This window comes from Hydra vulgaris, chromosome 04 (assembly GCF_038396675.1).
Source record: "Hydra vulgaris chromosome 04, alternate assembly HydraT2T_AEP".
Lineage (NCBI taxonomy): Eukaryota > Metazoa > Cnidaria > Hydrozoa > Anthoathecata > Hydridae > Hydra > Hydra vulgaris.
This window is the reverse complement of record NC_088923.1, coordinates 5265001-5292500: the sequence shown is the minus strand read 5'-3', so window position 1 is coordinate 5292500 and position 27500 is coordinate 5265001. Positions and strand designations below refer to the sequence as shown.

Sequence of the window (27500 nt, the reverse complement as noted above, 5' to 3'; positions counted from 1 at the left end):
TAGAATATAACAACAAGATTGAAAATGCAGTTTTTGAAAGTTTGCAGACGATTAAAATCTTTAGTACTTCTGGAAAAGCATTTCTTTTCTCTAAAGAATTAAAAACCAAAACCAAAAGCCAGAAAAAGTTGTTAGATAAAGGTTGTTTTTCATCAAATAAATGGCATTATGGATCAATTTGTTAATTGATCCATAATACTTGGTTATGTTTTTGGTATATATATATATATATATATATATATTATATATATATATATATATATATATATATATATATATATATATATATATATATATATATATATATATAAATATATATATATATAAATATATGTATATATATATATATATATATATATATATATATATATATATATATATATATTATATAATATATATATATATATATATATATGTATATATATATAGTATGTGTGTGTGTATATTCCAAAGGTTGGTACGCTTTTGGAAAAATTATTACCATAACCTGTCAACTTTAAAAAAAGTTTAAAAACTTAATTTGGTAAAGTTTTTTGGTAGATTTAGTTTGTTTTGTTTTAAATTGTATTTTGTAAACATTGATGAATATTACTATTTTCTTTTTTTAGTTTAATTTGTTGACTATTTAAAAAAGTATTTGTTCAAACTAGTTGAAACTAATTGAATAAGTAACTAATTACTACTATTATTTATATTATATTTATAAATAATTAATAAGTAATTATATAATCATAAAGTCACTTGAAATTACTTTTAGTATTAGTATTAAGAATTGCTGTAACTGGCATGATTCAGTGGGTGTGGTATTAACACACTATGACAGCTGATTTGCTTGATAGCTGCTCATCCAGCAATCAAGACCTGCTTTAAAACTGTTAACTGATTGTGCTTTAACCAACTCGCTTGGCAAGCTATTCCACAAATTAGCCGATCTATTAAATAAAAAGTTTTCACGACAGGCTTGCTTAGTGATTTCTTTGACATATTTAAAGCTATGACCTCTCGTTTGAGTTTGTTGAGTACTAATTTTTTTGATTGTTTCCAAATTGTTAAAACCGTTGAAGAATTTAAAAAGTTGAATCATATCTCCTCGTTGCCTCCTTTTTGTCTAGGTAATCAAGTCAAGAGCTTTTAGACGATACTCATAGTTGATTATTTTAAGTGATGGTATTAATCGAGTTGCACGATGTTGGACTCTTTCTAATAACTCAATTTCTCCCTTTCAAATAGGTGACCAAACTTGTACTGCAAACTCTAACAGTGGCCGCACAAAAGAAACATAAAGTATTCTCAGCAGTCTAATATCTAAGCAAACGAAGCATTTTCTAATCCGACCCAACATTTGGTTGGCTTTGCCTATGCATTTTATAACATGATTTTTTCATTTCAGATTGCTTGAGAAGATTACTCCAAGATCACTTTCAGATTCTGTTATGTTTAACTTTTGATCATTGATATAAAGGGGTGATTTTTTGTTATTCCGGCCAAAGTGCATGACCATACATTTTGAAATATTAAATTTCACAAACCAGTCTTGAGTCCACTTAAAAGCTAAATCAAGATCTGATTGCAAAGAAAGAGTTGATGCACTGGAAAACATTTCATTCAAAATTTTGGTGCCATCTGCATACAGCTTGGTTAGATTTTTTAGAGTTTCAGGCAAATCGTTTATAAATAGTACAAACAAGTTTGGTCCAAATCAATACTTAACAAATTTAAGTATTGATTGAATCGAATTAAAAGAAAAATTTTTAATACATTTTTAATACACTTATAAACCTTAAAATAAATTTTTTATTTTGTACAATAGTGTCATAAAGTTTAGAGAACCTACAAGTATCTTAAGTAAAATTATTGAACTTGTAAACACAATATTCATACAACTTTTTAGAACTACATACATTGCTCCTAATTTCCCTTTATGGATTTATTCAACATTTCACAATAATGAGTTATAACTCATTATTTTAAAATGTTTTAAAATTTAACAATTTGTTTGAAATTAATTTTTTTCACCTAAACAATTTAGTTCAGACATTTTTGTTATAAAATAATGGTTTTTTAAGTGGACAACACAAAAAATCCTAAAAATTAGTATCATCCAGAATAAATATCTTTTTTTTTAATAATAGGAGTAAATAAATCTTAACACAAAGTGATTATTTGTCATTTAAAAGGTTTTAGTAAAAAAGAAGATAAAAATAACTTTGCCCACCATATGTTTAATATCCAGCATAGTGCATAGTAACAATTATAAACAAAAGAAAATTTTTTAGCATAAAAACAATAACAAACAAAGAAAAAACTTTTTAAATTAATTTTTAAATCAATTTTTAAGAGCATCTTTATGCATTAACCATTCAAAATTCTTTTAAGCTGTACAAAATTTTATTTTTTATACTACTATTAGTAGGGTGTATGGTATCACCTAATATTCTAAAAACTACAAAAAATTAAAAAAAATTTTATACACGATAAATTTTAGTAAAAATGCAAAGATGGTTGAAATAAAATAGGAAAAAATTTGATATTTAAAAAAAAACTTTAAGAAAAATCATACTTTTTTCTTTCATCTTCTGGAGCAGTTTCAAGTAAATACAAAGCATCGAAGTCTATTTTTGTTTCTGCAACTTTGATGAACCGATCTAAAAATAATATTTCATAGTTATAACTTTTAATTATATTAATATATAACAGATGATAATAATGCATAATGACGATTATTATAATAAATATGATAATAATGATTGTTGATGAATTTAAATACATATAATTTAAGAAATTTTATAAAGGATAGCAATGTAAAGAATTTTGCAATAACTTTTTTTAATTTTCAGTTTCTACTTTATGGTCCTAGGCTTTAGGGTTGAGAAATTTTTTTGTAAAAAAGGTTAATCACTTTCTTTTTTTTATTTTATTATTATTTATTATAGAGGTTAACTCTTACTTCCAATCTTTCTAGGAAATCATATATCAAATTGATAACAAAATTAGCATCTGTTAAGGTTGCATCTCTTTATTGTGCTCAAACTTTCTTACTCTGGATTCTATTCTTTGTCTCTATAAATCTCAAATCCGTTCTTGATAGAAATACTGTTGCTATATCTGGAGCAGATCTTACAATAATGCACTTTTTTAGACAATCCAATAATGCACCTTTTAGACTTCCAATAATGCACTATTTTAAACAAGGTGCAAAAGTGCATTGTAAACATAGTTGGACCTGCTCTTGCAGCCAACCTCCAACCATTATTGCATCGTTGTAATGTTGCTTCTCTTTCTCTTTTCTACAAATACTATAAATGGGCACTGCTCTAAAGAACTAGCGTCTCTTGTACCATCTACTAAAGTTCATTCTTGTGTTACTCGTTATTCAATTAAGTGTCATCCTTTTTCTGTGACTGTTCCTAAGTGCTCCGAAAACTCTTATTTGTCTAGCTTTTTTCCTTGAACATCTTTGGAATTCGCTTCCTTCTTCTTGCTTTCCTGATTCATATAATTTGCAATATTTTAAGTTGTCTGTCAATTGTTATTTTGCTACATAACTTCATCTTTTCACTTCCAGTAACTTCCAAACCTAATAGTGATTGCTTGCAGCCTTGTTGGAAGCAAAAATATTAAAAAAAAAAATTGATTTCAATTGCAAGCACTTTATAATAAAAAATAAAAATTCCTAAAGAATGGCGTCCTTGCACCCTTGGCTTTAAATAGGTAAACACTAAATAAATAAAAAAATTAGAACTTTTGAGGTAAAACTAATAAGCGATTTGAAAAAGTTAATAGCTTGTTAAAATTCAACTTGAAAAGTTAATATTTTATTAAAATTTAACAATTTTGCAGTAATTACAACACTGCTATATTAAAATGTCTAAAGCATGTCCATTAAAAATTGTGTGTGCTCTCACTTACTGATAATTTTTAATAAATATAACAGTTCTTTTGTTCTATTGTTTCAAAAAATTCCATGCGTAAAAACTTGATTTTGTCTTTTTGAAAAGTTTGAGTAACTTCAAAGATTTTTGGACAAGTTTGAGTTAATAACTATCAAATTGGGCTCAAAACAAGAACTGTATATACAAAACATCTTGCCTTTTTTTGTGGAAAAAAAAACAACGAGTATTCCAAAACAAATATTTCTATTTAGTTGAAAATCCCACTAATTGTTATCAAAAGTTTTTTTTAGCATGGCTAAAGTAGATAAAAGTAAAAAATTAAGAGAAATTAAAAACTCTTTTTAATAAAAACTCTGCAGTCATACCACTAAAAAAATTGAAAGACAATCCATTGGTACAAATATAATTTATTCTAAAAAGTTTGTTTTTTATTGAGTTTGTTTACTGTATTTTAGCTGAATAAAAAATAAAATTAAAAAATGATTAAAAAAATAAAAAGTAATACTATATATATCATTGTAATAAAAGTTGCAAAGCATACTAAAAACTGACTTTTTCGACATTTACATTTGACCATATTTTCAGGATCAATAAGATCTTTGTGGCATAATGAACAATACCGAAGTGCTCTAAAAAAAATTTCATTATATAAATACCTAGTTTATTTTAGGTACAAAGTTTTGATTATTAATGGCAAGTTTACTATTTAAATATTAAACATGAAAAGAGCAACATTAACATTAAAAAAATGACAACTAAATTTTATTTACCACATTGACATTTAACTTTTTAATAACTGTTTTTTTTGTAAGTAATAAAAGTAAATAATAAAAATTTATTTACACTGCTTTAATAAAACTTTTATAATAAACAAAAGCAACACTATAATAATTGACACCATTGACAAAATTAAAACATGTGACAATGTTGAAGCAAATGTAATGTTATTTAACATATGTAATATGTTATGTAATAAGAGATATGTGAAACATCATATTATGATGACTTTTCAGTTTTTTAATTCATTATTCATGAATATTTATACAGAATAGGCATATCAAAAGAATTTCAATATTAAACCCAAAAACAATTATCAAAATATTGTTGATATTCTTACATTGATAAATGACACTGAGTATTCTATGTTACATCTTCTCAAATTTTATGCATCAATGACCTCTTATGAAAATCATATATACAATCTATTGCAATGATAGCAAGTTAAAGTTGCTTCTCTCTACCTCTTCCCTCAAAGTTTTGGATTTTTTTTTAAAAAAAGAGCAAATATATAAAAGTGCATTAAAATATTTATTATAAATATTTTACAACGTTTCAATAATGCAAGATACTAAACAAAAAAAATTATAACCAACAGAATTTTTTATTATAAAAAAATATAATATGTTCGATTAGTTACTATTATGTATATGGTTTTACTATTGTGTTTATGGTTAAGTTAACATTTTAAAAGTAACTACCACTTTTATAGAGTTATTACATTGTTTTTTTACTATGGTGTTATTATTATGTTCCTGTAACTATTTTCATGTTATTATGGTGTTACTATGTTGTTTATTATAAAAATATTATTAATCAGAATATTTTTAGACTATTCTGGTTTATTTTTATTATGAGGCTTGAAATTTAACTTGAAATTTGTATTTTGTTAGATTTACTATTTTTTTAGTTAGTTTTTTTAGTAAAAAATTACAGCTAACATAACAACTTGAATAAAGTTAACTTAAAAGACATAATAATCTTCTGATTTACTTATCTACATGCCTTGCAAAACACAACTAAAAAATAAAACCAGAAAATACAAAAACCTTGAAATAACTATTAATGGTTTAAAGGTTACCTTTCTGCATCTAAAGCCTTTTGAGCAATGAAAAAACCACGAGTGTTTCTATTCAACTTCAACTTTTTATCCATTGGATTAATTGCTAACCTAACATATATATATATATATATACATGTATATATATATATATATATATATATATATATATATATATATATATATATATATATATACATATATATATATACATATATATATATATATATACATATATATATATATATATATATACATATATAAATATAAATATATATATATATATATATATATATATATATATATATATATATATATATATATATATATATATATATATATATATATATATATATATATATATATATATATTTATATATTAAACATAGCACTACTCATGAAAATAGTGAAAGGCCTCTAGTGCTTTTTTATCATTTATATATTTATTTAAAAGAAATAAATATTTTTTCAAATTTCAAAAATTCAATTATTGTTTTTTTTGCTTGGCATACCTTTTTCCATTATATTTATATATGTATATATATATATATATATATATATATATATATATATATATATATATATATATATATATATATATATATATATATATTTATATATGTATATATATATGGATATATATATGTATATATATATATACATATATAAATATATATATATATATATTTATAAACATATATATATATATATATTTATATTTATATATATATATATATATATATATATATATATATATGTATATGTATACATATATATATATATACATATATAAATATATATATATTTATATATGTATATTTATATATATATATATATATATAAATATACATATATATATATATATATATATATATATATATATATATATATATATACATATATAAATATATATATATATATATATATATATATATATATATATATATATATATATATATATATATACACTAGACATATCTTAATTATAAATATATATATATTTGATTAAGTGATAATTCAACTGGGATGAAAAAAACTTAAAATGTAATTATACTCCAAATATTAATTATATAACTAACATTTTTATTTATATTATGTAAATTTACAAAAATTAATTATTTAAATTATTAATATTAATTAAAAAACATTTTTGATACACTTAAAAGTAAGAAAAAGGTAAAAAAGTAAAAAATTAATCAATTTTTAAACTTTTTCTGTTTTTTAACGGCTGATGCGGAAGTTATTGGACAAATCCTAATTTCATTATTTGAGCATAATAATTAGTTTTTGTGGTTTTATGCGTAGGCATAAACGTTCTATAAAATATAAACTTTATTATTTGAAACACAATTATTTAAAACAAGGTTAAATGCAGCTGAACGAGAACCTTTTCGAAAGCGACTAAAAATGTTTTTTGTAAATAAACCTAACATAAAAAATAAATAAATCGTAAATCATTTTGAAAAGGAAGGATTTGCTCGAAGTACAATACATGATAACCTAAAAAGACTTGAAACTGTTTAATCGTTTTCTGATAGAAAGCACCCTGGTCGTCCGACATCCTGGACTAGAGAAAAGAAAGCAGAATTAACAAGACTTGTCAACAATCGAAAAGGGGTCAGTCAGAGAAAAATAGGTATTAAATTCGGTGTAAATCAATCGACAATTGGTCGTCAGTTGAAAAAATGAATATTAATTATATAGAAAACGTGAAAAGACTTTAAAGTACACTATAGAACAACAAATAAAGGCAATGAAAAGAAGCAGGAAACTAGTTAACCAACTCTATAACACAAAATCGCTTCTAGCCATCAATGACGAAAAATACTTTTGTTTTGCAGGGTACAACATGCCTGGAAATTCTGGATACTACACAAACAACAAAAAGACATGCCCAGAAAGTGTTCGTTTTATAGGAAAAGAGAAATTTCCAAAAAAATTATTAATGTGGATAGCCATATCTGACCGTGGTATGTCCGAGCCATTGTTTCGCACTTCCAAGGCTTTAACGATCAATTCATCAATCTATATTAATGAATGTTTATAAAAACGACTTCTTCCATTTATTCACAAGTATCATGAAGACTTTAACTATTTATTTTGGCCAGATTTAGCAAGTTCTCATTATTCTAAAGATTCTCTAAATTGGATGGACCAATATGTCTATTACGTTGATAAAGAATCCAATCCCCCAAATGTGACTCAAGCATGATCAATTGAAAAGTTTTGGGGACATTTGGCACAGAAGGTTTACGAGGGAGATTGACAAGCTTCAACAGAGCAAGTTTTGATTGATCGCATTAAACTAAAACTACAAGAAATTGATTTAAACTTTTTACAGTCGCATATGAAAGGCGTCAGAGCAAAATTAAGATCAATTGCAGATGGTGGTGTTTTTTCATATAAAAAATAATATATTTTTATTAAAAGATAAATGCTTTATTTAAAAAAAATATAATAGTAATTTATTTTTTTATTTATAAATAAGTTATTGACGTTTTTATTTTGTCCGATAACTTCCGCATCACCCGTTAGAATAATGACTTTTTAAAAATATTTTCTTTATTTTCCATAGAAACAATTTAAATTATTTTAAAAAATTTTAAAAAAAGGGATAAAAAATAGTTCAACTTAAAAATTGTTTCAGTTATTTGGGGGTTGATACAATTTCGATTGGTTGATACAATTGACTCATTTGTTTATGGGCAATCAGATAATTCTATTGGTATTTAATGATAAGAATTTAAGAAAGTTTGAAATAATAATGGTTAATTGGTGTTTGAATTATCAGAATATAGACTTTAAAATCTATTTTCCAATAAGAATATAGATTTTACAAGCAATGTTTTTTATAGAGAAAAAAAAAAGAAAGTATAAAACTTTGTTTTACTATTGTTGTATTTTAATTTTATTAATTTTTTTAGGATAAAAAAGCTCATACTCATTTCCTTTCTTTGTTTTCAGTTCAATAGCAATTAATAGCAACTTTAATTTTTCATAGCACAACCTATGCATAAATAAAACAATCATATTAGAAAATTATTTGGCTTATATTTTAAAATAAAAAATATTATATATCTTAAAATAAAGAAAATATAGAATATAAAAATATTTAAAATACTACCAAGTAGGAAACTTACTCAACAGCCTTAGGAAAAGTCATACCAACAAATGAATTAGAGAGGTAGCTGGAGTAAATTTCATTAGCAGCTCCTTGCATGTAAGCCACTTTCCATTGTTCACTTTCTGAAATACTTTCAGATATCTAAAACATAACACAACTGATGTATATTAAAATAATTACAAAAGAAACATTAATATTTGTTGAAATTTAAACATACATTGCTATTTAGTATCACTTATTATTTCGTATCATTTAGGTTATCAATTTTTATAAGTTTTACTAGATTTTACAAAATTTTTGACTTTATAAGCTTTTGTTTATTTTTTTATTAGTTTTTGTTTGTTTTTAGATTTAGTTTTACTTTTTTCAGAATTTTAGCATCTGTATATTTTTTTCAAATTTACTTTAACAATGAAATTATTTTAGACTATGATGATGAATAATCATGTTTTTCTACAAAGAAAATATCTTATTTATCTATTAAATAAGTATATTATATATTTCCTTATACTAATACTATTACTATCTCATTATGTGTTTAAATATGTTAATAGATTTGTATGTATATATTGCTGGTTCTTTTATTTATATATTACTGTTACTATTATGTGTATAATGCTGTTTTGTGCATAATGCTTTAATGTATATTAATATTATGATATTGTTATGCTATAGTTTGTATTTTAAGATTACTACTAAGTACTCATAGATATTTGTTAAATTTTATACAAATATTCACTTTTAATATTTATTTCTAAATGTTCAAAAAAAGGCAAGATGCTTTGTATATACAGTTCTTGTTTTGAGCCCAATTTGATAGTTATTAATGTCTATTAAATGTAATAACTGTTATCATTAGTTTAAGAATCTTCATTCACTTGTTCATATATATATATATGCAATCATACAGCTCCTGTGGCTGTATCTATGATTGAGAGTTATGTGGCCATGTAACTCTCAAATATACTTACATTATATACTGTGACCAATTATACAACATATTAATTTATCATTAGTAACACAATAGCATAATTAACAGCATCCACCTTATATATGTTTCTAATGTTATATATGTTTCTAATGACTGGTAATATTATTATATTAATGACTCGTAATAATGATTAAGTAATATGTTGTATAATTGTTATATACTATATATAATAACACATGTTAAATTTGTTGTAACTCATCTACTTTCACTATAAATATCAGCTGTGGGACAGAGCACATGTTTTGTAAGCAAAATGTATTGACCTCAATCCCTACCACATCCCTGATAGCGCTGCTCTCAACTTGTTTTATTAACTTGGTTGTTAAGAAGTTACCGAGAAAAAAAGGTTGAAAAAGATTTGTGAAAATAAAAGTATCCTACTTGAATGTGATTACCTCTTGGCTAAAAAAACCCATAGAAATTATAAATTAAAATAAACTATTGAAAAACACTAAAAGTATTAAAGATCAATATAAATATAAAATATTTAATTTACTCTTCAAGCTGTTTCTGTTGTTATGGTAGTCATGGTAAAGCTGAAACTATATACATTAACCTTATTTAATAAAGAAGCAGTTTATTTGGTATTCAGTTAACCATAAGAGTCAAATGGATAAAAATAAACACTGAACATTAAATAAGACAAGTTATGTAATTTTCTACCAAACAAAATAATAATTAACATATCGACATTAAAAACAGATTTTATCCTTTTTAGAATATTATCAAAATTTTCAGGATTTTATTAGAATATATCATGGTTTTGATGATTAATAACTTAGGATTTTTTTGTTATGAAGTTAAATACTGTAAATGAATTTGAAATAAGTTTTTAAATAAAGATATCTCATCATTAATAAAGATACCTTATCACTTCTTGTTCCAAATAAATTTCCAATTAATGTTGAAAAACCAGGTGCATTACAAGACTGTGCCATAAACCCTAGTTTTAACTCACTAATACAAATTATAGCATCACCAAATTCTGCATTCCATTGAGGACAGTTTAGCAAGTGTACCTTACACATGAAAAAAAATAAAGATATAATAATTAGTATGTTGAACAAAATACAAAGGTGTATTTGCAGGTGTTTCAGAAGGTGTATTTGCAGTTTACATTAAAAAAAAAGAGTTTCAAAAGTATTTTGTATTAATCATCAAACTTTATAAAAAATGTGTCCATAATTAACTAAAACTACTTTATTGTGGTTCATCATTATTTGAACAATGCAACGAACACGCTCTTGATAATTTTTAACAGCAATTACTCTGGAAAATAAATATAGCAACAGGTAATAAGTAACAAACTCTGGAAAATAAATATAACAACAGGTAATAAGTACAAGAATACATAAATATATAGATAAAGGTAAGTAAGAAATCATTTGTTAAAAATGTTAAAAAACTAGTAAACATTATTATGTTTAAAATATAATTTAAAATATAAAGTTAAAACATCAACTACCTTGTTATATTTGCTGCATCTTCTTCATCTGGATTAGTACATTTTTTATTGCATAATATAATTACAGCATCCGCATTTTTGATCTGTATTTACAAAAAATTTACAAAATGAAGATATAATGTAATAAGTAAATAAACAAAAAAAAAACATATACAACTTTTTTTTCAAGTTAATTAAATATCAACAGGGCAACCATTGTTTAAGTAAAGAGTTACTAAAAAATAAGTAAGAGAGAACAAGGAAATAGTTGACAGGAGATTTAATTTTAAATTATATAAATTATATAAATCAAGAAAACACAAAGATAGATAAAATTTCTAAAACACTAATGTTTGGGAAAAAATCTTGGTTAATACAGAAGCTACAAGAGCAGGTATAAACTATAATTACAATACATTTTTGCACCTTGCCCCCAAAAAAGAGCATAATTAGATAACCCAGCATAAATATGAAAACAGTATTCTATACAAAGTTAGACAAGAGAAATGAAAAACCATGAGCTCCATGGACACCTCAGCAAATGCTTTTTTTGAAATCAATTGGTTATATAAAGTTATTATAAAAACTTTATAAGGATATTTTATAACAGTTTTTTAAAATATAAATTAAATACAAAACTTACGCAAATTTTGTAATTGTAAATTAAAAAAAAAAAGTTTATTGTTTTTGTAAATTAAGCTTTTGCATTTGTAAATAAAATACAAAAATATGAATTTTACTATGTAAAAATACCATAAAGTACTTTAAAGTATATATTTAACATATTACATATATTAATTATTGTATTAAATTATAAGAAATTCAGCAACATTAATAGATAACATACTAACAAATTTTGAAGTCAATGTTGTAAAATATTAAGCTATAGTAAACACTCTAGTTTTATATTGGTGTTTATATCAGAAAGTATTAAAATTTTTATTTTTTTATTTTTATGGTTTTAAGATAAATTTTTGTAAAAAATTTTATTTAAACTTACACTTAAAAGTTAAATTAAAAAAAAAAAATTTGAAAAAAAAATTTATTTATAATTGTTTTTGTTAAAAAGACGATAGTTAAATAAAAAAATGGCTGCAATTGCTTTTTAACAAACTTTACACAGTTGTAAAAAAAAGTATTTCTTAAATTTTATGCTTTTTCAAACCTTTGTAACTTGTTTAATTTAATTATTGATTATTGTTAACAGAAATCTTAAATTTTAAGAAGAGATTCTTATGAAAAAAATCTTAAATCTTTACTATGACATTTTACAAACTTTAATTATCTTCTTTCGAAGAATTTTATATAATTATACTCTAATTATATTTAAAGCTATTTTTATCAATTTAATAGTTTTTCTTATCTTCTTTTTTTTTTTTTTTTTGAGGTTTCAAATATATTTCTAAGGAAGAAACATTTTTGTTCTTTGCTGAAAATTTGAATCAAAATTGCTGTGTATAATGATGTTAGTTACTGAGAATTGCCAACAGTTTCACGAAGTTTGTTTTTTATTGTTTTAAATGTTTTTGTTATACAAATAAGTATATATATATAATAATATATATATAATAATATATTCATAATAAAGTGTTCCACAAATCAATTCCCAAATTTCAGCAAGTAGTTCAAGTAGATCTGAAAGTAGCAAAAAAGCAAGAAAGCCATACATTGCTCAAAAGTTCCACCTATATAAAATCTATTTCATTTTTGATTGCCAACCAGATGCCATCTGTTTTTGTAATATCAAACACATTTGCAACAAAAATTTTTCAAGCATCCAGAAATGGTAAGTTGAAAGTATTTATTTTTGATTTTTTTGTTGTTATTTTCAGTTTACTTTACCAGCTAATTTATTTTATTAATAATATAAAATTATTAATAAAATAATTTTATATTATTAATAAAATAATATAAAATTTATTTTATTATTAATAAATCTTTTATTGTAAAAACATTGTTAACTTATTTTAAATTATAATATTTATTAATATGCAAGTTTCTTTGTAACTTTCCTAACTTATAATAAACAGCAAGAATGTAAATAAAGAGTTTTTGAATATTATAGGTTTTCATAACGTTTCATAAGTGAAAAATGAAAAGAAGATGAGTCAGTATAAGTGTTATCATTCATAAAAGGTTATAATTTCTTTTTTCGATCTGTTTTATCCCAAAATTTTAGAATTAAAAATGATCAATAAATCCTGGGATTATAAAAAGATTGAATATAGTATCTACACAATATGTAACACAATCTACATAATAATATCTACACAATATCTAACACAATCTATATAATAATATCTACACAAAATCTAACACAATCTACATAATAATATCTATTCAATATCTAACACAATCTACATAATCGTATCTGCAGAATATAAATACAACTAAATAAATACATTTAAAAAAGAATATATTTATTAAATAAAGGCAACTTATATTTCTGGAAGAAAAACATACAAAAATTATGTTAGGAATAAAGAAATATATTGTTTTATATATATTAAAATATATTGTTTTAAAATAAGATTTCAAAAAATACAAACTGTCAAAAGTTTTTTAATTAATACTACAACAAAAAAAAAAACCCAGCTTAACCTCTACACTTTTTGGTTTTATGGTCATTTGCAATTAATAAGTTTTGTAAACAATCACAACATGTACCTCCATTTTTAAAAAGTATAATTTCTTTTTGTATTTTGATAACAACAATTGGATTGGTTATTGATTTTCATTAATAACATGATTGTGTTCCTCTTTAATAGATATATTAAAAAGGGACATGTTTTATTATGAAAGGTTTCTCCAATAATAATAAGTTTTGCTGTACTTTTGACCTTCACATTATGTAATGACAACATGAGTAAATAATTTTATTGAACCAACAGCTGGATCTTCTATTCAGCGATTTATACATTAGTAATTGTTGTCTGGACTTTCTCATAAAAAAATATTTCTAAACAACTAAATTAATTTTAGTTATAAAATCTAAAATCTCATTGGAATGAAATATTAATTAATTTTAATTGCATTATTTTTACAATTAAGATTCAACAACATCCAACTTTTGCAGTTTATCTTAAAAAGAACTTATAAGAAAAAAAATATTTCATTGCATTTTTAAAATAATCTTTTAACTAATTATTTAGGATTTGAAAATAAAGTTTATGAATCAAATTTAAACATTTGATTTATAGTGTCTTAATCAGACTTAAAAGCTGTTGTATTTTGCATATTCCAATTTTATATTACAATGTTACATCATTACGTTTTGAATTTAAAATTCTAAAATAACGTAAGTTGCAGAAGACCACTACATGCGATAAGACTACTTTATTGGTGTGGATGTGGTACTAAGGCTACTTTATTGGTGTGGATGTGGTACTAAGGCTACTTTATTGGTGTGGATGTGGTACTAAGGCTACTTTATTGGTGTGGATGTGGTACTAAGGCTACTTTATTGGTGTGGATGTGGTAGGGATCAAACTCAAAACTTTTTGCTTATGAAGAGAGTGCTCTATCACTACACCACTACTGCGTCTTTTACAAAAAAAAAATCTTTGAAATAAAATCTCTTTCTATTATATTTTTCTTTATTTTTAACTAAATATGAAGAAATATAATTGAAATAACTTAATTGAAGAAAAGTTACTGAAACTATTTGATGAACAAATAAAGAGCTTGCATTCCTCATGACATCAAAAACTTTGTTGAAAGTTTTTGATGTCATTCTTTGCTTCCATCTAACACACCATAAAATTTCTAGGCTAACAAATAAACAGTAAAACTTATGTCCAAAATTGCCAAATTAAACATTATTAAAATACAGTTTTATGCTAGTATTGATTATTTATTTTGATCATACTATTTATTTTTTGGCTGATGTTTTTATTCACACTAAAAACTTTAGAACTAAGAGTTTATAAATGTAACAACTCATAACAACAATTTCAAATGACTTCCATTTGTATTGACAAAAAAATCTCTTTCTTACTCCAATTGAACTTAATTGAGTTAAGGAAAATACTTATTAAAAATATTTCTGTGACTGAAATGTTGAGACCACAAGCTATTGAAATGTTGAGACCACAAACTATTGAAAAGCTTAAGTGAGACACTTTAGCAAAAAAAAAAAATGCTGTAATAAAAATGTCTAACTATAAATTAATATGTTTTTCAAGAAAGTTTTTTCAATAAGACCTAAAGTCTTTAGTTTCAAGAGAGCAATTAGATAAAAAAAAATTGTGCAAATGATTCTGTTTTATCCTTGGAAAAGGTAATCAAATCAAAATCTCGCATGAGAGTTGGAATTCTATTTATGACACTATATATAGTTATATATATATAACATAAATAGTTATACTTTAGCTACCTTAATTACCATTTTGTTTATCTAGTAAAATTTTAACCTGCATTCTTTCTGCATCAACTGAAGAATAAATTGTTCCAACAAAGTAAGATGATCGTGTTTCATATTTCTTAAGTGATGTTTGTATGGTTACATCAGGTAATGAGCTAAAATTGATTTTTTTGTTTTTAATAGAGTGTTTAAATATTTAATTAAAAAATATACAAAAATTTTTTTTTTATAGAAAAATAAAAAATAAAAATTATAAAACTTAATATTTTCTTTAATAATTGTAAATTATTAAAACAAAAATTAATGAAATATGTAAATATAAAATTTTGTTGCCATTTTAAAAAAATGTTTTATAAATTATAAATATAGTTTTATTTTTAATTTTTGAAGAAACTCCAAAATGCCAAAACACATTTTGCTCCTATTAAAATTAAACTTTTGAAAATACATTTAAAGTTATCTAAACTTACCAAAACAAACTATTTATCAAAATTTATTACATATATTGGTATTAACATTACATTATTAGTAATAACAAAAAAACGTCATCATAATTACTACCATATTTTTACAAACTAAACATCTAGCTTATTGATTTTTCTATTAATTAATTAATGTGGTTTTCTAGCTTTGACGCCAGTAAAAGTATGCATCTTTATAATTAAATATGTTGAGTTAATAACTAAAAACTAGTACCTTTGAAATAACTTAAATAGAGTTTAATTAAATATTGAACTCGGATTGTCTCTTTATTTTCAAAGAACTTAAATTATAACTTGCTCAAAAGTATTATGAAAAAACGAAAATAAATTTTAAAATATTATTGTTGCTAAAATAAAATATTCTTTTTTAACTCTAAAAAATCAAGTTCTTTAACAAATCCAAAGCTTCATCCTATTAACCATCATGTTGTTACATACAAAGTAAACATCTAGCTTATTGATTTTTTCTATCAAGTCAAGTCCTTAAACAAATCTAAAAGGATTTGTAACTAACAACTAAGAAGTCAAGTTCTTTAACAAATCCAGAAATGGCTAATGCACCCAAAACTATAAAATACAAAAAACCATCATCATCACCAAGTTCTCTAAAATAATTCACTAATATTTTTGGTCTTTGAATTAACTTTTCTTCCTAAGTTATTTAAATTATTTTTTTTTAAAAAAGTACTTCCTATCTTCCTTGGAAACCATATGATAAATTGATTGCAAAATTAGTATCTGCTAAGGTTGCATCTTTTTATCGTTCTTGCTACTTTCTTACTCCAGATTCTAATCTTTGACTCTATAAATCTCAAATCTGTCCTAGTATCGAATACTGTTGCCATATCTGGGGCGGATCTTCAAATGATGCCCTTTCTCTATTAAACAAGGTGCAAAAAAGCATTGTAAACATAGTTGGACCTGCTCTTGCAAAGCTCAAACTATTATCACATCATCATAATGTTGCTTCTCTTTCTCTTTTTTATAAATACTATAATAGGCACTGCTCTAAAAAGCTAGTGTCTCTTGTGTAAAATTCATTCTCATGTTACTTTTCATTCTATTCATGTCTCATACTATTCCATTCTATTCATGTCTCATACTATTCCATTCTATTCATGTCTCATACTATTCCATTCTATTCATGTCTCATACTTTTACTGTGACTGTTCCTAAGTGCTCTAAAAATTCTTATTTGTCCAGTTTTTTCCATGAACATCAGTTCTTTGGAATTGGCTTCCTTCATCTTTTTTTTCCTGATTCATATAGTTTCAATATTTTAAGTCGCCTGTCAATTGTTATCTTGTTCTATAAACTTCATCTTTTCTCTTTCAGTAACTCCCAACTCTAATAGTGGTTGCCTGCAGCCTCATTGAAAGTTAAGATGTTAAAAAAAAGGTCTTGATGTTTAAATTTTCATCTTATTTATTTCTATGCAGGCTCTTAATACCTATATAATAATAACTAATTTTTTATTAACAAAAAAAAAATTAGATGTCAAACCACAGATGTTAGTTACTGTGTTACACTGTTTTTTTCATTATTTAGGTTTAACATAAAAAAAATTTAGTTCAAATAAAAACCCTAACCCTAACATTCATTGTCAAATTTTCTTAAATACAAAAAACAGCATGTTGGGATTTAATATTCCCTTTAATGAATTCAAATGGTTAAACTATTAAAAAAATTAATATTATAAACAAAAAGTAGACACAAAATGTGCATAACTTTTAATAATATATTTAAGACATGCATAACACTTAATAAAAACAAAAATTATAATTAAAAATTGCAGAGTTGTAAGATTTATTTTATGCTTAGAAACTAAAACTATGTAGCAATAAAATGTTTTCTTTGTTTTTCTATAATTTTTTCTGGTTTAAAGCTTATAGCTTTAAACTTATTTTCTAAGATTTATTTATAAAAAGAAACAACTTGTCTTGGCACTTGAGAATCTTTTTAAATATCTTTAAAATGATGTTACTGCATTTTTCAAAAATATAAAAATTACTTGGAAACATCATTTCATCATCATTACATCATTACATCTTAATTATTTCCCCGTTATTAGTAATAAGAGTTAGTATTTGAGTTAAATATTATTTTTTGTAGATGATATGATAAATAAAAATAAATAAAAGTAAAAAAATTTGATAATAGTAAGTAAAGTACTAATAGTAAAGTAATGAAAAGTAATATTAAATCAACTGATTATGTGTATAATAAATAAAATAATATAAATTATATAATAAAAAATTATATAATAATAATAAAGTAAAGTAATTACTATTAAATCAACTGATTTGCTGATTAAGCTTGATTTCTACTCAACCAGCAATCAAGTGTTGTGTCATTAACGTAATATAAAGAATGAGATTGTAAAAAATGAGAAAGGAAAATCTTTTAAAAAATTTAAAATAACTGTTATTTACAAATTTCTTTAATTTTTATTAAAAATTAAGAAATTAAAGATTATAAAAACACTTTTAGCTTTAAATTTTCTAAAAAATAATTGTACATTACTGCACAACTAACTCTTGCCAAACCTTCAGCAAATCGTGAAATAATTGCCTTGCCTGTTTTACACATATATATTCTTTGTAAATGGCCCAATATTTTTCGATGGACCATAATTGTAGGCAATTTGGTGGTTAAGCTGTTTTGGTACAAAATTAACTTTTCTCACTTTATACAACTCCAAAGTTCACTTAGCAGAGTGAGGCTAGAAAAAAGTCAGGTTAAAACAAGGTTAAAACAAGGTTAAAACAAGACTAAAACAAGGTTAAAACAAGGTTAAAACAAGGTTAAAACAAGGTTAAAACAAGGTCTATGATTGGTCAAACTGAGGTCTAGTGTGCGATTGAATAAGTAGCAAGAAATTTGTGATGTCAAAGTTGATGATGTCAAAAAAGATTTACTCTTTTTTTCGCAGCTTCAAATTACTTAAGAGCATTACATTGCCATAAGAGCAATTTTACCAAATTTTTCAAAAGTTTGTTTTATTTATACTTGCCACACAAAAACGTTTGTCACTAGGAAATTGACTAAAGTTACATTTTATGTAAGTCTTGTTAATCATTAAGGATCAAGCAGAAAAATATTTTTTTCAGCTTATTTTATGAAAAAAGTCTTTTTAAAATATTTCATAATCCTTCCAACAGTAGATAAAGGGGTTCCAGTAGTTAAGTCTCATTTGTAGTTTCATAATGGATTTTCTTCAAGATTGTTTTCTGATTTTCAATTTGCTATGATGACACTTTAATAAATTATAATTTAAATTTTTTTTATTTAATGTTTTTTGACTACTCTAATTACTTGATTAAAATATTATCATTGTTTATTTTTTTATGTGTTAGTAACTTATACATGTAGTTTCCATTTCTCATTTTTTTAATTTCATGCTTTATATGTGCGTATTCTATTCCTTTTATAAATTTATACCCCTGCATATTAACTCATAGAGATACAGGATAATTTTTATTAACTATTAAAATAAATAAAGAAAAACAATTTGCTGTTCATTAAATAGTATGAATAATTGTATCATCAACATACAAAAAAATAAAATTGTTGTTTAAATAAAAAATTTAAAAATGATATCCAAACTACTTGAAAAGAAAAGTAATAGTATTCATTAGATAATAAAATATTTAAGGTAATATTCTAAATTTCTTAAAATTTCTTTTCAAGTATATTCTACAATTAGTTGTGTTGTTATGTTATATATATTCAATATTTTATGAAACTTTTCTAAATATATACTTTCGTTACACTTTCTTTTCTGTATTCTAATTATATTCCTAATGCTAAAATTATTTTAGAAAATTATTTAAAATTTTTAAAAAACATAACTTACGGTGCTAAAAACACAACTACAGTAGTATTGTCATTTCTGTCAGGATGTAGAAAATCTCTTAAGAATGAAGAAACACTTTCATGAGTAATGTAGCCACAAACAATTACATGCCTGAATAATAAATTGAACTTAGTTAATAAAAACATTGCATTGGTAAAATTAGTAGTTTAAAAAACTTAATAGTAAAACTGAAAGATTTATTATTAAGAAAAAGTTATTGAAAAAAAAATTGAAAAAAAATTAAAACAAAACTGAAAATTCCATTAGATAAAAAAGCGAACTCATGAAAAAATTTCACAAGAAATAAATTTTTTTTTGCATACTTCTTGCCTGGAATTGGAACGAACTCCTTGTTATACTTTGTATGAGAAGAAATATAACTTGAAACGGCAGGAAGGTATGATGCAAACAAACCCTAAAAAACAAGATTTTAATTTAAAATTAAGAAATTCAAATATGTAAATAATATATGTGTTTATAAATGTGAATGTGTGATTATATAACATCTCTGATGTCACACTGAAATAGCCTGATGCCACACACAAGTAGCAAATTATATATACTGCTTCCGCAAAAGAGTGCCACTACATATCCATGGGCATCAATCTTTTCATATTATTCTTTGTTTTCTTTTCTTTTAAGAAAAAAAACGAAGTTATTTTTTACTTCACTGTTAACTGCAGCTTTTTTTATAACTGGTATAGATTTTTATAACTGAACTATAAATAGTTTTAGTATTTCAGTATTAATTGCAGAACTTAAAGAATTAGTTAGAATAATAATTGTTGTTAAAGTTTTGTGGAGGTCTGATTGCTGGTAGAATGGAGATTTATATATTACTATTTAAATAAATAAATATACTTTATATCTATATAGTATATATGAATATATATATATATATACACATATCTATATATACATATATATATATATATATATATATATATATATATATATATATATATATATATATATATATATATATATTTATATACACACATATGTATATCTACTATAGTATATATATATGTATATATAGTATATATATAGTATATATGTAGTATGTATATAGTATATGTAGTATATGTAGTATATGTATATAGTATATGTAGCATATGTAGTATATATATGTATATATAGTATATATATAGTATATATATAGTATATATATATGCAAAGTGAAAGTTAAGTAGTATGCAGCTTACAAAACCTACGCCACCAAACTCACACTTTAATCCTCAATATGTTGCACCTTCTTTTAATCAATGTTCAACAACTATGATGTGGGGTACAATTGCTGCCAACAAATGTACCCCACATCATACTACTTACCCCACATCATAGTTTGTACTTTTTACTGTAAGATAAGACTGTCAATTCTATAGATATTAAAAAATTTTGAATAAAAATGTGTGTAATTGTTTTTAAATTAGAATGTTTGATATATTCATGTGTGATGGGTCAACTTACCATCATACAAAATAGTTAAAACAAGGCGTAATCTAACTGCAGTCAAAACATGAGAGAAGTATTTGAAAAACTTATTTTAGTTATTAAAATGTAATATTTGAATTTATTCTGTTTGATCTATTCTAAACGTTCCATGTTATTACTGAGTAACTTATTCAGTGTATTCAAGCCTTCCCTGGAAGCACATGCGATTGCACTCCTTGTTTATCCATGTTTAAAGTAACTTTTTTAGACACAATGACCACGGCAGTTTGCAGTTTTTAGCTTTTGAAGCGTTTCAATAAATCGCTGCAAAAAGCTAAACGTATCTACTGATAAAAAAAAATAATACAAAAAATAGGATGCAAAATTGAAATGAAATATCAAATTTAGATTAAACAAATTTAAAAAATTTAATATTTAAAAAAAAAATAGGAAGAAAAAAAATTTTTAATAAAATTTTTATACAGCTTTTGTACTTTTTTTTTAGGTTGGTTGTTATTTTTAGCTACAGAACTTGATACAAATTGAGAAAAAAAACATATATTTTATAACAACAATTTTATAATTTTATAACAACAATTGAAAGTTTTGATATGCAATTTATTCACAATTTTTATGAAGCTAATTTGCTATGCACTTTGGAACTATGAGAAACTTTGTTAATTTTTTTCTTTAATTGCCCAATATTCAACTTTAAAACAAATTTAGTAATTTAGTAATTTAGTAGAGATAATGAACATAACAATTGCTCTGTCTGAAAAAATGCATTTAAAACTATAAAAAATGTTTTAAATAGGCTCCTAAAAATTTCTTTAAAAAAGTTCAGTAACAGTTCAGATTTTGGAGCGTTGATAACGAAAGTTCATCAGGAAACAAACTATCAAGTTTAAATGCATAATTTGGAGAATCCAACAAAAGTGCAGATTATTCCAACAAGGGTAGTGAAAACAACCAAATATTTTATATTTGAACATTAGTATTAATAACTTTTTATTATTTTACATGAAAAACTTGTTAAAAAAATAAAAAAAATATATTTTACAAATAAATAGTAACAAACTTATTTGCATTTCCTGTGCATTGATAAAAAAAGTAAAATAAAGTAGCAAAAACATTTGAAAAACAAATTTTATAACTTTCCTTGTTTCTAGTGCAAATAATAAAGTATTTCTTTAATATACTGACTAACCAAAGTCTTGAATAAATTGTATATCAAAAAATGTTTTTGTTTTTGTTATATTCTTATCTGCTTTCTTTTTCGACTGGTATTAATTTTGGCAGTGGAAAATAACACCCTATAAAAAAGAAAAGAAAACAAAAAAAAGTAAAATATTTAGGTATAATCTTTTTTGGACAAAATTTTTTCTTTTTTTAACCTTTCTTTTATTAGTTTTTTTGTTTAGATATTCTATTTCGTATAGTATTTGTTTCCTTTCTTTGAGCATTGCTGTTTTATTCTCTGTAGCTTAATTTATTTAGATTTTCTATATAGTAGTATTAGATTTCTATATAGTATATTAGATTTTCTATATAGTCTTCGGTTCTTTTCTTCAAATATTGCTGTTTTATTCTCTTGTTTCTTATAGCTTTATTTTGCCGCAAATTCTTAAAACACTTACTATAAAATAACGTGGTCAAGTTTTCTAAAAAAACTATTTTAAATGTGGACAAACAAGGCGTACGACCGCACGCACTTCCTGGGAAGGCTTGTATATTAGTGCTTTTTTTTTTGTGCTTTAATGGTTTTTTTCTGCAGTGGATTTTTTATTTTATTTTAAAGGTAATTTTTATTGTGGTATTAATGCAGATAGTCATGGAGTAAATTTTAGAATTTCAATTATCATCAAATAATAAAAAACTGACATGACATGATTATAATACATTGTCTAGTTATATATATTTTTTTACAACTTTTGTTTTGAGACAAGGTTTACAGTTTTTTTTAATAACTCTGATTATCTTAATAAATCTAAGTAATTTATGTAAGATGGAGCAGCTGTATTGAAAACAAAATCTTTAATAACTTAGCAGAAAATCTTAATTCAATAATGCATGTTAGTCTTTTGATGATACTAAGTTGATATTTGGAATGACAGTAAACAAATTTAGTACATTAATGTGTTTACAGTATCATTAAAATGAATTATTATTGAGGTCTAGTTTCGTATTAAGATTGTTAAAATTTTTTATATTAATTGAATATATATAAAAAAATGTTCTATTGAATATAGAAAAGAAAAGAAAAGTAGATTCTAATAATATTAAAAATCTAACTTAATATTATTTACAAACTGTTTTTAGTCAGTCATAAAAATATTTTTTAATTTTTTTTGTTATTGACTTCCACAAAACTGAGGGAGCCACTATAGTTGAGGAGGATTGTTACAATCACCTCTAAACTCTTTTACTCTGAAACACAAACTTTGACAAACAAGATCACTGCATGGAAAACAAGTCGAGTACTACCAAGGACATGGTGGGGATCAAACACAGAACTTCTTGCTTATGAAGTGAGGATCTACCACAACACCACTACCACACATACAATATAGACCTTAATCTTCTCTTTTGTATTGCTGCAAAAAATTGAGATAACAGAAAAATTCCTTTTAATTAAAGTCTGCCTTTTTTTCATAATCAAAGTTAAAAGGCGAATTTTTTACCAAGCTTTTATGCAGAATATGTATTGATTTTATTTAGCAAAGTATACTTAATTGCAGAGCATTTTTACACTTATCAAATGATAAAAATCATTCTTGACAAAAACTGTAAAAATGTTTGTAATTTTCTTGAACCATTCAGTAATTTTATATTATGTATGTATGTATGTATGTATGTATGTATGTATGTATGTATGTATGTATGTATGTATGTATGTATGTATGTATGTATGTATGTATGTATGTATGTATGTATGTATGTATGTATGTATGTATGTATAAATGTATGTATATAAACACGCACGCACACACATAAATATATATCTGATATATATATTTATATTTTTGATATATATGTCAAGGTTTACTGTAAAACAAAAATACCAATCCAACACCAATGAACATCATTGCAAATATTTTCCCAAGGTATGTGCTACATGAGATATCACCATAACCAACTGTTGACATGGTAACCTAAGAAAATCAAAGATTAAAATGTATTTATATTAGAATGTATGCATATACAACAATTTGCAATGCAAATTTTTAATATTGTTTTATGTGCAAAAAATTTTTACATTATTAATATTAAAAAATCATAAACAACTCACAAGCAAATAATAGATACATTGAAAATAGTTTATGGAAACTCTGTTTTGATAGTTTATAGGGCTCCACCAATCACCAGTGTTTTCAAGCTAAAAATTTATTAGCAAAATATAATTAAAATGATTTACCAACACAATCTTTGTGTTATTGACATAAATAGTCTCAAAAATTGTGTATGTGTATATATATACATATATATGTATGCATATATATGCATATATATACATATATATACATATATATATATATATATATATATATATATATATATATAAATTAGTAGAAAATCACTTTACACTTAACATTATATTATATTCTACTAATTTATAATTGCTCATTTCTTTTAAGAACATTGAGCACTCTATTTTGTAGAATATATTTTAAAGTTGTTTAAATATATATATATATATATATATATATATATATATATATATATATATATATATATATATATATATATATATATATATATATTAAACCAATGTATGGAATATCATTTGGCTCTATGTGCAGTTTATGTATTGTATATATACTAATAAATTGCAGCTAAAAACTTTTCACAGTGGAATTACATAAGGTCTGGAAATAAAACAATACTTTCAGATTGTTTAAGCGTTATGATATTGACAAATATTGACACAAGAAGAGCACTTAATAGTTGAAAAAAAAACTTTTTACTAAACTAATACATAAACTAATTGTTATTAAGATACATAATATATAAGTAATAATTATAAGTGTATAATTATAATAATAAGTATACATAATATGTAAACACTTGAAAAAAAACTAGTTTACTTATTATGTATTGCATGTTACACATTTGCTATGTTTTTTTTTATGTATCCTGCAACTGTTATGTATCAAATAACATTATTAGCTGTATCATGCTTTTAATTGGATAAATAAAATTATTATTTGGTTATATCATGCTTTTATTTGTACTGGTAACTAATTAATAATTAGCCTAATAACTCAATCGTACATCATGAGTTGTTTGTATAATGTTTCTATGAGGAATTACGACACTATTAATTGTTTATATCATGTTTAAATTTCCAAAATATATTTTACTTTGATCAGCTAAATGAAAAATTCTCATTTTATTTTTTAATTAAATAATAAACTCATACTGTTATATCAACATGAGCTCAAAAAAGCTTAGAAGACCTTTAAAAGGTTTCAGTAGAAATAAATAATAAACTCATATTGTTATATCAACATGAGCTCAAAAAAGCTTAGAAGACCTTTAAAAGGTTTCAGTAGAAATAAATAATAAACTCATATTGTTATATCAACATGAGCTCAAAAAAGCTTAGAAGACCTATAAATGTTTCAGTAGAAAGAATATTTTATGAAAAGTGAGTGCACAATGAAACACATAGTTTGTCTCTGTGAGAAAAGTAAAAAAGGAATACATGCAATTTTTTTTACAAGTAATTATCATGCATTTACAGATACACTTTACAAAAATGGTGGATTAAGTAAAAGAAAAAAGTGTCAATTTCAAATCATTTGCCCGAGTTTTTATACTTCTTTGACTTGTCACTTTAAATTAAAACACTTTTAACTTTATAATACCTTACTTGTTTTTGGTCCCTGTAACAGAAAGAGAATATTTAAAAGACAAATGGTCCAAGATAGGACCAAAAAGAAGTTGGAATTTAGACAGTGTGGACAAAGCAGTAGCAATAATGTTTGTGAAAAAGTTTATAAAGAGAGAAAAAAGAGGCTATTGGAAAGCAAATTAAACAGAGAAATCTTCAAACAACATCAGAAGTTGGTTTAGATGCAATTTTTAGTGCTGAATACTTAACTTTAGATACAGTTAAAAGTGACGAGTTTGAAGAGGAAATAGTTAATGAAAAATACTATTTGACTTAACTAATATAGCTAAGGCTGCAATATGTTATGAAGTTAGTGATGCTACTACAACTGCATTAAATAATGTGGTAGTAAGGTAGCGGTAGAGTGCTTGCCTCATAAGCGAAAAGTTCCGAGTTCGATCCTCAAAAAGTCCCTGATGTATTTAAAGTACTGCGCTCAACTTGTTTCTCCACATAGTGGCTTCGAATGTCATAGTTCATATTTTGGAGTTATAGAGTCAAGAGAGGATTAACCACAATTAAAGTAGCCTCCTTGACGGTAGTAATCTTCATGGCCTCAAGGAGGTGAATTGAAATAAATTTAAAAAAAAATTGACAATGCAATAACTAAATTTGTAATTTGTGAAAAAACAAGATCGGCTAGTTTAATTGATACTAAGCACCATCAAGAAGTTTTACATTTACAAGAAACTGGTGTAGATAAAAATTTTTTTTTTATCAGTTTATGAAATGAACTAATGAATTTTTGAAAATACAAGAAAATGAAATACAAGAGTAATGGGGTCTTGTGTCGAACTACCAAATATGGACATCATCTCATTTTTACTGCTGAAAATAAAAAAAAAAAATTTTTCTGGTCTTAACATGTTCTTTTCAGCAATTGTACTATAAGTGTTATATAAGCAATAGTTCCAGGCAATACATGTTCTTGCGCTAGTGTGGATGATGGTTTGTTTGTAAAATTAGGGTAGGTTATTTACTTCACCAGTCAGAGCTACTAATTTTCCATGTTATATCTGAAACAGATGTAAACATTGAACTTAAAAAGTATTCTTCAAAAAAGGCTTCTTTATAAAATAATAAACATTATTAAAAAACATAATAACAGAGTTCAAAATTATATTGATAAATCTTCATGGTAACTTTTTCTGATCCTCTCAAGAAAACTTCCTTTATGCTATG

General features: G+C 23.8%; 1 protein-coding gene across 1 annotated transcript in view; it reads right to left on the bottom strand.

The window, feature by feature from the left end:
- Window positions 1–27500, bottom strand: part of LOC105848951 (calcium-activated potassium channel subunit alpha-1) — a 60491-nt gene that overhangs the window by 16674 nt on the left and 16317 nt on the right. The window contains exons 7-19 of the mRNA XM_065795303.1: window positions 24714–24800; window positions 24487–24576; window positions 20314–20405; window positions 19991–20101; window positions 15702–15807; window positions 11311–11393; window positions 11045–11114; window positions 10712–10864; window positions 8871–8995; window positions 8672–8737; window positions 5752–5841; window positions 4446–4522; window positions 2561–2645 (exon numbers count right to left, since the gene is read on the bottom strand). Of these exons, the coding sequence (XP_065651375.1) occupies window positions 2561–2645; window positions 4446–4522; window positions 5752–5841; window positions 8672–8737; window positions 8871–8995; window positions 10712–10864; window positions 11045–11114; window positions 11311–11393; window positions 15702–15807; window positions 19991–20101; window positions 20314–20405; window positions 24487–24576; window positions 24714–24800 (1235 nt within the window). The remainder of the gene's footprint in view (window positions 1–2560; window positions 2646–4445; window positions 4523–5751; window positions 5842–8671; window positions 8738–8870; window positions 8996–10711; window positions 10865–11044; window positions 11115–11310; window positions 11394–15701; window positions 15808–19990; window positions 20102–20313; window positions 20406–24486; window positions 24577–24713; window positions 24801–27500) is intronic.